The 14,182-nt window shown below is 40.4% G+C and overlaps 1 protein-coding gene across 1 annotated transcript in view; it reads left to right on the top strand.

Annotated features, from left to right (window-relative positions):
- The first annotated feature begins 2,358 nt into the window (after nt 1–2,358).
- The window catches only part of SIGIRR (single Ig and TIR domain containing), a 32,567-nt gene continuing 20,743 nt past the window's right edge, over nt 2,359–14,182 (top strand). The window contains 5 exon segments of the mRNA XM_029284878.1: nt 2,359–2,658; nt 5,745–5,942; nt 10,268–10,398; nt 11,797–11,940; nt 12,444–12,587. Coding sequence (XP_029140711.1) covers nt 2,360–2,658; nt 5,745–5,942; nt 10,268–10,398; nt 11,797–11,940; nt 12,444–12,587 — 916 coding nt within the window. The 5' untranslated portion in view covers nt 2,359.

Genomic DNA, 14,182 nt, shown 5'->3' with positions numbered 1-14,182 from the left:
CTTAAAATGGTAAAGTCCTTGCCTTTTTTTTTCATTTGTAGATTTTGAATAGAAGAGAAAAATCATGACATGAAACTAAATGGCAGGACAACTCTGTAGATTAGGGTGGCCAACTGTTGGCCCTTTAAGACCTGTAGATTTCAACTTCCAGAATTCCTGAACCAACCGTGCTGGCTCAGGAATTCTGGAGTTGAAGTCCAAAGGTAGATGATCTTTATAGATTAGTTCTGCTTATGAGAGAGCAAACAAGTGGACTGTGTGTTTCTCTATTTGGCATATGTCCCACTGAGTTTGGCAGAATTTAACATTCTGTTTTAAGTAGACAGTTTATAGTAGCCTCAGGTCCCTCTTACATTACAATTTTTGTTTATACCTGCTGACTTCCATGTGCAAAACTAGCAGAAGCTCTTGGTAAAGGAAGGATTTGTAATTTGAGCTTGTCCTTTGACACTCTTAGTAGTAAGGGGGGGGGAGGTGGTGGAGGAGGAGGAGGAGGAGAAAAGAAGAAAAGAAGAAGTCCAGATCTAAAAATAATCAGAGAATGCTGCCAGTACAGGTTGTTTTTTTTTTAAAATTTCCTGTCTATCTTCAAACATATTTTTGCTTCCTTCTGGAGAACTCTTGTTTTCCCTTATTTTTCCCAGAATCGGTGTATGTATCTTGGGGAAATGTTGAAAAAAAATCATAGGGTAGCTTTTGTGTAGTCCAGGGGTAGGCAACTTTGGCTCTTTTATGACTCATGGACTTCAGCTCCCAGAATTCCTGAGCCAGCTATGCTGAGGGAAAGGGAGAGGTTTCCAAGCTGAGCCATGCTGGCTCAGGAATTCTGGGAGTTGAAGTCCACGAGTCATAAAAGAGCCAAGGTTGCCTACCCCTAGTCTATGTTCTGAAATTTGGAACATAGAATAACAGGGTTGGAAGGGACCTTGGAGATCTTCTAGTACAGGGCTTTTCAACCTTTTCACCCATGGTACCACTTTTAGGATATGGCAACATCCGAGTACCACCAGTCGCCTAGCAAGGTGTCAAAAACTTGATGACCAAAAAAAAAGGAAAAAGTGATAAAGTACAGATAGTCCTCGACTTACAACAGTTCGCTTAGTGACTGTTTGAAGTTACAATGGCACTGAAAAAAGTGCCCCCCAAGCCACAGCCAAGCAAGACACCTGCCTGCCCACCCGGTGGCGCTCTTCTTCCTGTCCGAGGTTTTCATTGTTGTGAGCATTTCTGTTGAGTATTGGCAGCGGGGGTGGGGTGGGGGGTGTTTGGTTTTTATTCCCCCCATCTGCTGGGTGGTTGCAGCAGCTTTTGGTCACTTCACATGACCCTGGGACACTGTGACCGTCATAAATATGAATCAGTTGCCAAGCATTTGAATGTAAATCACAAGACCCTGGAGATGCTGCAACATTCCAGCTGATCGGCGCTTCTTCTGGGCTCAGCAGAAGCACCAGGATCAGTGCTGCTTTCTACTGATTGGTGCTTCTTCAGGGCTCAGCAGAAGCACCAGGATCAGCGCCAAGCTCCAGCTGGATCCTGGCGCTGATCCTGGTGCTTCCGCTGAGCCCTGACAGTCCTGAAGAAGCGCTGATCCTGGCGATTCTGCTCAGCCCTGACAGCCCTGCTGCTCCAGCCATCTCTCGCTGAGGCTTGTGTGGTGCTGCCACCGGTTCAGCTCATTCCTCTCCCCCGCTACCACTTTTCTAGGATAGTCGCATACCACCTGCCAGGTGCCAATGTACCATAGGTGGTACCCGTACCACTGGTTGAAAAGCCCTGTTCTAGTAGTCCACCCCCTGCTCGAACAGGAAATCTTATACCATTCCAGACCAAAGGTTGTCCAATCTCTTCTTTATGATGCTGGCAATATATTCATGTGTAGAAACATCAATGTTAAGAGAATATTGCTACTTAACATTGATTTAAAGACTGACAGACAATCTGTGGCACAACCCATTTTACCAACTTGATATCTATATATGTAGTTAAAGTTATGATATATTCTGCTCACGATGACTGTTCTGTTCTAGTTTTGTTGCTAAGTAACTCCTATAAAAAGCAAACGATTGGGATATTTAGGGCAGGGATGGACAACTATGGCCCCTGTACGACTTGTGGATTTCAGCTCCCAGAATTCCTGAGCCAGCCATGCATGGGGTTGAATTCTGGGAGTTGGTCCACATGTTATAAAGGGACCATAGTTGCCCACCCCTGTTTTAGGGAGTTGGTTGTGCTTTACTTGCTGTAAAGGTATGACTGGATTCTACAGCATAGGACTATAGCAGTTGTTCTTTAACTGATAATGCTTTATTACTAACTAATTTCTTGGATGGTTTCATTAGCTTCCGATTTATTCTGCATGGACCCAGATCACTTGTATGATCAGAGCATTTGGATGCAACAAGAGTCTGTTAATCATTTGTTCTGCCCTCTGGATAATCAACTGCTTCAGTCTGCCTCTGACTTCAGCGTCTAGTGGAGTTAAGATTGCTACAAGTTTAACACCTCTTCCTCCTCCTTCAGCCACCTGCACAGCACACTGCAGAATACAACTGCATACCTCACCTTTTGAGTACCCCAGGGCAAATGATGTAGCAACTACGCCTGCACCCTCTACTTGAACAATCAAAGAAATATCTCCTTTATTATTCAGCTGGACCATGGCGGGTGAGTACAAGAAATGAGAGAAGTGACCATTTTGCTTTGAGGGCAGCCATGTTCCCTAATCCTAGGAGAAACAGGTGTTTTGAAAGAGATCAGTCTAATTTTAGCTCTTAGAAGATTTCATAGCTGATCTGTACCTTACCAAACAACAGGTCTTGGCTTAGCTTTTCTCCTCCCTCCCTCCTTCAGAGTAAGGGCACTGAGCCTATCACCATTATCATCTGAATTGCACCTTCGACCTTTTTGATGTATCTGTGTTGGCCTATGACTGATTTAGTAAAGCAAAATATGTGAGATCCTATCATTGTGTAATGAGTTTTCCTACCTGATCCCGCTTCTTTGGCTCTCTTTGCAGCAGTGAGTGAATTTCACAATGTTACTGAATTCCTTAAGTTTCCTTACAGAGACCTACTTAATGAGGAAAGGAAGGTGCAACATGTCTGTTTTTGGAAAACAGCATTCTGTTGGCCGTAATATTTATTTCTAGCTTGTTTTGTGTGTTGAAGTAGAAAACGTATAGAAATTGACATCTGTTTGTGAAAAGACACAAGTTTGTAGAGCTTCTTTAAGCTCTTCATTGCTTTTCTATTGTACTTAGGGTAACATCAATAGTTGTAAAAACAGATTGCAAACTAATTTATGCAGTTAAAAAACGACTGAAGAATAATCTATTGTTATGGAGGTGCTGCTAAAAAGAGAAAAAGTTTAAATTGCACTGATAATATAGAAATTGTTGCTGAACTTGAAGTGGGAAAAGTCTTTTATTTACTGTAGGTTAAAAGAGTATAGTTGGAAAAGACAAATGTTCCTTTCTGTCCTTTCTGTCTATGGAGATTCTCAGTCATCCAGGTCCTGGGTGTCCCAAAGGTGCTTTTTTCACGAGGCAACTGGATTTTCTTGTTTTTCTTTGAAGACATTTCACTTCTCATCCAAGAAGCTTCTCCAGCTCTGACTGGATGGTGGGGAAACATCTTCAAAGAAAAACAAGAAAGTCCAATTTCCCCGTTAAAAAAAGCACCTTTGGGACTTTTTATCCTTTCTGTTTTACATGATAAATGTTAGAATGCAGGTAATCCTTGACTTATGTCCATAATTGAGCCATGATGGTTGTTAAGTGGGTCATCACGTAACTGCACACAATTTTACAATCTTTTTGCAATAGTCATTCAGCAAACATGGCAGTCTTAAAGCAGACACAGATGTTAAGTGACTGCATTAACAATGCAAACCCATTGTTTGTTATGTGTGTGTTTCGGAAGTAAACATCAGTTTACAGAAAAAAATGTAAATTGTCACGTGACCACAGGATGCTCCAAATGGCTGTAAGTGTAGGTTAGTTGCCAAGCATCCAAAATACGGTCACATGACCATATTTGGTCATGGGATGGGCAGCCTTCAGAATTTGAAATCCAGGTCGTAAGTCCCTTTTTAGGAGTTCATTATTAAGTTCAAAGACTCGTTATCAATCAAGAACTACCTGTAGAATGCTACTGGGAAGCCTGTTACTTTTCTTAAAAATAAAATAACCGAACAAAAATCTCAAAAGTTCCTTTGACTTGACTAGAAATTGGGTACTCACATCAAAAGTAGCATTTTTCTATAATTAAAATGTTGTATGTTCTTTCCTTTAAAAGGCAAGCAAGGGTTGTATATGGGTAGATGTCGCTGAAAGAATAGGTCACAATTTAAGTATCTGCACTTTCATAGATTTTTGCCTGGTGTACTATCTAAGCTACAGAATAACATGAATTGACTTAATTTCTTGGCAAATGCCCATTTCTACAAAATGATTTCATTTGTGTTAAAAAGAAAAAAGAAATAAATGAAGTTTGATTTCTAGCTTTTGAGAAGAGAAGGGCTATAAAAGAAATAAATTATAGATTACAGAATAGAAGATAGGATACATTGTATGTCATTAATATAACTAGTTCTTAATCATTATCCTGCCTCCCCAGCTTCCCTTACATACCTTTAGATGATGAATCTCAGTAATTTTAAATAATGGCATTTTTTTTCCACTCAAGGATTCTGAAATTATATAAAAATAAATCCTTTGCTGCAGTGATTATAGCAACAAGGTAGAAACTGGGAATGTGAATTTTAGTTCTGCCTTACGCACAAAACCAACTGGGTAACTTTGAGTCAGTCATACACACTCAGTCCTAGGAAAAACAACCACTTCCAAGATCTTGCCAAGCAAACTGCTAGACTAGTCCAGCAGTCACTGGAATCAGCACTGAATCAAAGAAACATATACAAAAAAAGTCCTTCCTGTCTGACTTTCATGGATAGGCTCTTGTACTGTAGATTTCTTGACAGCAGAAGTTGTTTGCCCATCTCGGATGGATGAATGGACAGACAGACAGACAGACAAAGACTTCTCAGCCTTAGGAATTCTGGATAGTATCCCACCAAAGCATTTCCCAGCTCCAACTCTGTTTAGTTTTTTCGAGATTAGCTAAGATCAGCTAGATTTTATCTCCTAGCTCAGGGGTAGGCAACCTTGGCTCTTTTATGACTCGTGGACTTCAACTCCCAGAATTCCTGAGCCAGCACAGCTGGCTCAGGAATTCTGGGAGTTGAAGTCCACGAGTCATAAAAGAACCAAGGATGCCTACCCCTGTCCTAGCTAGTAAAATAAATGTGCAAAAATTCCATCCATATGTTATAGATAAACAAGTTAGAGAGTGACCTTTAATGGATTCTGAACAGGCAATAATGCTAATTTAGTTACTGCTAATAAAAAAAGTTAATAATCAATGTGAGACTTACAGTTATTATTGTTTCTTAGAACTGTGTGTAGACATTTTCTCTCCCCTTCTCCACCACCATGTCCTTTTTTTTTTAATTTAAGAACTTGTTTTCTTGAGAATCTGGACACTGTGACATATCTGGCTAAACCTATTATTTTCCCCAAGAGATAGGGAAACCAGTGTGACAAAGGGAGGTAGGGATGCAGATCTCAACCAAACTATACTTAACTTTACCCGTTAACCAACTCTAAAAAATCAGTAGAGGATTTGTGAAATGCAATTGGAAATACAGTCCCTTTCTAAAATATATTTATATGTATTTGTTCTTCTGACAGATCTTTGCAGTATGCTCCCCCACTTCCTTTATCCCTCTAGCAATGTGACTATGGAGCAAGCTTTGGAAAGTCAAATAACACTGAACTGCACCGTGCAGCTACCTTTCAGTAACGACTGTGATCTTGACCTGCGCTGGATGAAAGATAATCAGTTGTTAGACAATAAAACTCATGCTTCTTATGCTCAGTGGTAAGAAAACTTTTGTATAAAATTGTCTTTATTTGGTTGCATGGTGGTGGCAGTGGCAGCGTGGAGGGTGGGAAGTCTCTCAAACTCTGAAGATCTTTGAAGACAATCATCAGTTTTCTATAAAGGGCTACCCCTGAAAATCATTCAGAAACTTCAGCTGGTGCAGAATGCGTTAGTAAATGGTGCCAGATACACGGCATACATAACACCACCTCTGTGTGAGCAGCATTGGTTACCAGTGTATTTCTGGGTGCAATTTAAGGTAGTAATGGTTACTTTTAAAGTCCTATGTATCTTGGGACTGGGGTATCTGAGAGATCACCTTTTTCCAAGAGTCTCTACCTATATGTAGCAGAATGGGCATACTGCAGATCCTGTCAACCAAAGAGTGTTGGCTGGCAGGGACTAGAAGACGAGCGTTCCCCCCTGCTCTATGGAACATCCTCCCTTTGGAGATTACAATGACCCCAATCCTGTTAGCCTTTCCTAAGGCTCTAAACCCCTGGCTGTGTTCCCGAGCCTGGGGCACTGAATGTGTGAAGGGCCCTGTTTCCTGGCTGTATTGCTAACTGGCCAAGTATCTTAGCTGCTATGCGTATTTCTTTTAGATGTTTCTATTGTTTGAATGTTTTTAGTATTTTTGATTATAATTTTTTTTAAAAATTTTAAACCACCCAGTGTTATTGACAGAGATGGATAGCTATAGAAATTGAATGAATTAATATATACATAGATACACGCCTACATGCCTACATACCTGCATTTTCTGATTTTCTGGAATGAGAAGCAAATTTGCAGTGAAACTGATGTTACGGACTGGAAGGTGCATTTTCTTGTATTTCTCGGAAGGAATACTTATATTGTATATTGAATTTTAGAAAAGGCGTATGTGTAAAGAACCGGAAAGAAAATGCTTTATGTTTTTCAAAAAAGAAATTATTGTATGCTTAATTGGAGAGAGAGAGAATAGTTGTCTTAGATTTACAGCTTTAGAATAGACATGAACACTCCTTCACAGAGTTATGGTGTGTAGTAATGCTGAGCTGCTGAGTGACACATATACTGTATAGAGAATTTGCATGATTTAATATGAGAGGATGACATAAACTGTATTATATATTACCATCAGGGTAGTGCCTACTATCATCCAGGGAATCTGAGCAGTAGATTCTTGTGAACTCAGTAATCAATTCAAATACTTCTTGGAAAAAAATCATTTATGTTTCTCCAATAACAAACTGATATGTTTCATGTGTATCACCCCCAATGCAACATCTGAAAAACTTGTTTGGTGATTCTGCAAGCCACTCTCCACCCTCCTCCTCCTTAGCACTTTTGCATTTGTCTGTTGACTTTTCTGAGTGGAAATAAAAATAGAAACTGGCTAGAACCTGGGCCAGTGGGTTCCGTTGCCACTGATCAAACTTAGCTGGGCCCAGAGGTTGAGCAGGTAGGCTATTGTTAGTATATGGATGGAAGAAATCCAAGAGATGTCATGGCTGTAGCTATCCATTCCCCTTGACAAAATCTGGTATCTCATGATAAGTTAGCTATTTTATTTGCCTGATAGTTCTCATCTATAAAACCCTTTTTGTGCTGAGAGCCACAAAGGTGTTTTCAAGTACAACCTGAATTTCTGTCTATTCCCATATGGCATGTCTAATAGAATGATTTTTAAAATCCACATTAACCTTGACTTTATCACACCACAAATATCCATACCATCCAAATCTCTGATCATGTCTTTTTAACTCCAAGAGCCTGATCATTAGTTGACATTTCAGAAGAAGGAAATGGCAAACTGCTTCTCTACTGAAACTACATGGTTGTGTCCTTATAATCATGAAGAATTAATCTTGATTCAAGAGTATTATTCTACTTTTCAGGTGCTCAGTAATCCTTAGAGTGGAGGCAATGAGGCTTCTTTGCAATGCCTAGTAAGTTTTAAAAGGGCAACAAGGGAAAGAGCTGGTAGAAGAGGCAGAACAGAGAAAGCAATTGAAGAACATTATTTGCTTGGCTAAGTAGTTAGCAATAGGAGAACCTTTCTCTGCTCCTCTTCCACTTGCTCTGGGAGAAGCTGGCTGGGGAATTCTGAGACTTGAGTCCACAAGTCTTAAAAGTTGCCAAATTTGGAGATATCTTAGGGGTTGCCACAAAGAAGAGGGAGTCAAGCTATTCTCCAAAGCGCCTGAAGGCAGGACAAGAAGCAACACATGAAAACTAACCAAAGAGAGAAGCAACCTAGAACTAAGGAGAAACTTCCTGACAGTTAGAACAATTAACCAGTGGAACAACCTGTCTCCAGAAGCGGTGAATGCGCCAACACTGGAAGTTTTTAAGAAGAAACTGGACAACCATTTGTCCGAAATGGTATAGGGTTTCCTGCCTCAGCAGGAGGTTGGACTAGATGACCTCCGAGGTCCCTTCCAACTTTATCATTATTATTATTATAGTTGTGCTAAGATCTGGAGTCCACCACCTGCTGTGGTGGCACAGTGGTTAGAATGCAGAACTGCAGGCTACTTCTGCTTACTGCCGGCTGCCAGCAGTTCAACAATTCAATTCTGATAGACTCAAGGTTGACTCAACCTTCCATCCTTCCAAGGTCAGTAAAATGAGGACCCAGATTTTGGGGGGCAATATGCTGACTCTGTAAACCGCATAGAGGGCTGTAAAGCAGAGGTCTCCGAGCTTTCTCTGTTGGTGGACCGGAGGCAAAGGGAGGAGGATGCATTTTATGTGCACACACAAACATGTGACGCAAATGGGGCGGTGCTAGCGCCCACTTGACGCTAGCACCGCCCCATTTTTGCCAAGCGGTGCCCTATTTGCATAGTGGCAGCAGCACTAGCGTGAGTGGGGGTGAGTGCGCGTACACACGTGTGCACACTGGCCAGCCTGTTTCATGACCCGGTAACCAGCAGGCTACGGCTCAGTAGTGGGCCTTGCCCCACAGATTGGGGACCCCTGCTGTAAAGCACTGTGATGCGGAATATAAGTCTTATTGCTGTTACTCACCATTTTCAAACTGCTGTAGGAAACAAAAGATGGGAGAGGAGGTTAAAATTATGGCAAGGCAACAGCTTGGAGAAGAACATATGAAAAATCATGAAGCTAATATGCCTCTTTCTGAGCAGCAGAAGATCAATGGATCCAAATATTTAGATTTTTTATGTCTGTGTATTTGTTTTTTGTGCTTTTTATTCTCTTTCTGATACTCTTACTCAAAGAGAGAATACAGTAGGAACAGGGCTACCACCCCAACATTTGTGAGTAGCCTCATTTCATAAAAATGACTCTTTAGGAAAGCATTAGAGAACAAGTGAGCTTTATTCAGTCCTTAGATTGTGGCACAGCAGACTGGTTCTGTTAGTGATTGTATTTGTCTCTTTTTTTTTTAGTCCTCTGTTGTGTTGGTTGCTGTAAGCCCCCAAAGCATGTGAGAGAACTGAATGGTGGGAAACCCTAAGTAAATAAATCTATTACGATTCCACTTCATTTTCTCCCAAAAGTTGAGGATCTCTGTTAAACAATAGGGTGCTTATAGTTTCACCACAGAAGCTTTTAAAGTAAATCTTTCAGAATTCCACCTTCTGTGCTTCCTTTTGTTCTGTGGAATTACTCTGCTGGGTGGGAAAAAATAACCCTAACTTATAAAGGAGGCTTCTTGTTTATTTTCATATGATTCTCAATGAGTATGCCATATGTTGTTTTTCCTTTGTCTTTTCCCTTGGTGGGAGTCAGATTTGTATATTTTTTCCTCTGTCCTTTGTTGCTTTCACACTCACTCTCACTGCCTTAGGTGACGTGGGAATGACTCTCATAATGCCCTTGGGCATAAAGCTGGAAAGATGTATTAAGCTCATTAATTTTGTTATTTATTGTCAATAATTGTTCACAAATAGTCTGACCTATAAGCAGACATTATTCAGCTGTATAATCTAGTAGAAACCTAGGCTTGCTTTTTTCCCCCTTGAGCACCACTGTTGTTGTTGTGGTTGTTAGTTGCGAAGTCGTGTCCGAGACCCATCGCGACCCCATGGACAACGTTCCTCCAGGCCTTCCTGTCCTCTACCATCTTCTGGAGTCCATTTAAGCTCACGCCTACTGCTTCAGTGACTGAAATCAAGTGCACTGCAGAAAAAAAATGATGAAGCTTCCCAGTGTTTTTTCATAGGTAGCATTAGGAGTCCTCTGTCTGTAAGCACCCTAACATTTTTGGCTAGCCCAGCTCTGAAATTTCCCTATTCTCATCCTTCGCTTATCTTCTAAAATAATTGTATTTAGCAGTATGCTAACTTTTTTGTTTGTTTGTTTTCCAGGTTCGGTGACAATGAAACGAAAATATTTATCTCCAGTTCTTTAGCACTGAACATGACTTCTGATGAAAATTATGGAGTTTTTGCCTGTTTCATTAGAAATAGTTCTGCTCTTTTTACACTGAAAAAAACAGGTAGTGTGCCTGTGAAAATAATCACAAAAGATTCTATTGATTATCACTGCAGCTACATGTGCACAGCATTAATTATTTTATAGTAGTGGGTTCACAAAGTTATCATCATATATCCATTCAAGAGCAGTTTCCTGATTCTGTTAATCAAACGACAAACTAATGAATTAAAATATTTATTTGATGTATTTGCTGTTCAGTCATAAACAAAATAAACATTCATACAGTCTTTTTCATTATTAATGCAGCTTTAAAACATGGGGTGTAAGAATTTGAGTTGGCCTTCCATCTGCTGGGTGATTCTTGTGAGCGTAAAATAGAATGAAGGAATATTATACAGCCTCAATATCCTGGAGGAAATAAAAGACATTTGCGCTTAAATTAAAAGAGGGTGGGTAAAACTTTGGGCTTTTGAGAACGAGAAGCAGCACTAGCTTAGGAGTTCATGGTATAAGGGCAGTATTGTACCAAGCTATCATCTGTGAATCTAAGGAGAGAAATTGCCACATGATGGCACCAGGTAACAACAAAATTTTCATGGTTGTAGACTAGGCTGGGAAGTTGAAAAACATTCTGGAAGAAGGTAATGTAGTGGCAAACCACTTCCATCCTGTAAAATAATTTCAGGGTAATGCCTTGTGAGACACTGAGTATATTAGCCTGAAAATGCTCGTGGTGCAACTAGCAAAAAGTCAGCACCAATTCTTATTTGTTACCAGGCCAATAAGTAACAATCATGAAAACCAGTACTCTTTCATTTTCATATTGTTAAAAATGTCCCTGTTTGGATGTGTCTATGAAGTCTCCAGGAGCTGAGCTTCAATTTGGCCTGGCTACTTCAAGGAACGTATCCATTTATACTGGCCAGAATTAAGACTTTTCTTCTTCTCCTCAACAGAAATGTAAATGTTGAGTAGCATCCATGCTGCATGTTTTAAGTTTGGGGGAGGACAAAACACATTTTGGTATTCTAAGCAATGAGGGTTCCTCAGTCACTCTGAACATTCTACTGGGTTATGTTAAAGGAGCATTCTGCAGACTTTTTTAGAGCACACTTTTGCAACTTCCAGGTGACAAAAAAAATCTTAAAAGCCAGTTTCTGTGTACAAATGCTAACGAGATAAGCCTGACTTTGAGGAATGTCAGAAATTGACTTCAGATCCATCCTTCATCTGAAGGCCTTTAATTTATTATTTTGTGAATAGGAATGCTCACCACAGAGAATTTTAACTCTCCATTTTTCAAATTCTGCTTACCTGTGTAGTTGTGCTGCTGTTATTTTAGTTAGACAGCAATGTGTCATTTCTCCCCCCAATAGAATCAGCTTTCACTTTTAATTCTATCCCACAGTGTACTTGTTTTGCCATAAATTGTAATTAATGTTGTTTGCTGCCTTTTCAGATGAGACTGCTGGGCACTTGAGCGCAGTGCTGGCCACATTTTTTGCTGCAGCACTCCTGCTATTTCTAGCTATAATGTATGTGAAGTGTCGATTGAATGCTCTTCTCTGGTACAGGAATCATTATGGAGAAGTAGAAATCAATGGTATGTTTTTTCCCTCTCCTCTTGATTCAGAATATTTAACATTTGGAGAAGTCATTGAAATAAGAGAGGAGGGATTTTTGAAAATTATATGGGATGTTAAAATTCTAGCCAAGCCTATATTTTTACATATTTCTTTTAAGTGGGGAATAATCAGCCACAACAGGTGCCAGACTGCTGTCTCTTGACACCCAGGGATCTGTGCAATAGATGAGGGAAGCCGACATATGTATAATTTATTGCATTTTATTTCCTGTATCTTTTGTTCAATTTAACTTTGTCTAGTATTCCATCTGTTTACATGACATTGCTTCCAAGGTTATTCTAAATTCAAAGTTAACTCCTCCTTTCCATCCCATTTTGAAATTCCACCACAAAAAAGCTTGCGGGTACCAGGGGAATTAGATGAGGATTTATTTACTTTTTAAAAAATAAAATAATTTAAATAAATAATTAATTAATCTGTTGGTATAGCATACTGCATTTCTCTATGCTTTTTTCTACAGATGGAAAAATTTATGATGCCTATGTATCTTACGCTGATTCAGTGGATGATAGAAAATTTGTGAATTTCATAGTGAAGCCACAGCTGGAGAATCGCTATGGTTACAAGCTCTTTTTAGACGAGAAGGACATTCTGCCCAACTCAGGTAAGAACCAGGCATAAGAAGAGGGCAGTGTTTGGTAGGTTGGCTCTACAGCCTAGCTTCCTGAATTGATGGAGAATTGCAAGAGGACATCCAAAGATACTGTGATGTCACCAAAAGGGAATTAACTGAGTTTTTTCCCCCCCTCAGTTGGAACAGAAAGGTAGGAACAGGAAGACTCCCAGAAGCATTCTAATCTTTCCTTCAAATGGAATATGGGTTAAATAATTTGCACCAATTTAAACATTTTGCTGTTAAATTTCAGCAGCAAGTTTTTAGAGGTACCTCGTGAAGGCCTAGGTTTATTCACTTCGGTCCTGTGGAATGATTTGAGTGAATCAAGAGAAATGTATAGTTAATTTGCTTGTTTGTCCTCCTGTTCATAACAGAGTAGCTTTTTTTGAATGCTGACATACTGGAGTGAAATGTGGTCTTTGTTTTCAGGACCTTGTGTTTTATATTTGAATAATCCATGTTAACTACTAGACCAAATTGGCCGCCTTACAGCAAACTCCTGGCAATAAAGCAATAACAACAGAGCGTCATCAGATTTTAACAAGCAGGGTAATGTGTAATGCAGCATTTCTCAACCTATGGGTTGCGACCCCATTTGGGGTCGATTGACCATTTCACGGGGGGTCGTCAAGCAAGGCTGTCCGCCATTTTTTCCTTTTTCCGGCGGGTGCCTTACCTCCCTTGAGCTGGGCCAGCTGGTGGTCGGCCTGCTCCATCTCTGCTGCTTGCCAGCTACGCCTCGGCCAGCGCAGGGGGCGAAACCACGCATGCGCGGCGCTCCTGGGCAGGGAAAGTCCTCAACTTATGACTGGTTGGGTAGTCCTCGACTTACGACTGGTTTAGTCCTTGACTTATGACCGGTTTAGTCCTTGACTTACGACCGGTTTAGTCCTCGACTTATGACCAGTTGGGGTCGCGGCATTAAAAAGGTTGAGAACCACTGGTGTAATGGATATTGCTAGTGTATTAATAGCCGTGGCCAGGCTGGCCCTCTCCAAGAGATAACCATGGAGCAGAAAAGAAGACTTTCCTTCCGGAGGAATAACTGCATCTCCATTGATCCTGGACTATTGGCTCCAGGAGTATTCTTAAACTCATCATCTCCTTAAGAAGAAATGTCCCCCGTTTGGAACAAGAAGCCTTCTCTGCAGTGCGCCACCATTGTCTGGATGCAGCTTCACTTTATTTGCCTGTTCTTGAAAAAAAAATCGCTGCTTTCAGGCATTGGTCTAAAAGCTGTACAAATTCTCTTGATTCAGAAAATATGGAGAAATACAGCCTGCTGTTATCAATGTACTGATGAAGTCTCTGCTGGTGTTTTCATCTAAATGTTAGATGTCACTGGGAACAGAATAAATTCCTGTGGAACTTTACAGCTTAATTGTCATCAGACTAAAATAAGAATAGCCCTGAAATAGGAAAAGAGCCAGTCTAACAATATGCCCTGAATACCTTATTTCACAGAGATGCTACTGAAGGATACTATGGTGAAAAGAATCAGGAGCTATTAAAAAACTGAGCAGGATGAACAAGTTTAAATTTCCTCTGATTCTCTGATAGGGATCTGATAGAGATCTTCCATC

The sequence above is a fragment of the Protobothrops mucrosquamatus genome, unplaced genomic scaffold (assembly GCF_001527695.2).
Source record: "Protobothrops mucrosquamatus isolate PMUCROS unplaced genomic scaffold, P.Mucros_1.0 scaffold1049, whole genome shotgun sequence".
Lineage (NCBI taxonomy): Eukaryota > Metazoa > Chordata > Lepidosauria > Squamata > Viperidae > Protobothrops > Protobothrops mucrosquamatus.
This window is presented reverse-complemented; position numbering and strand designations above follow the sequence as displayed.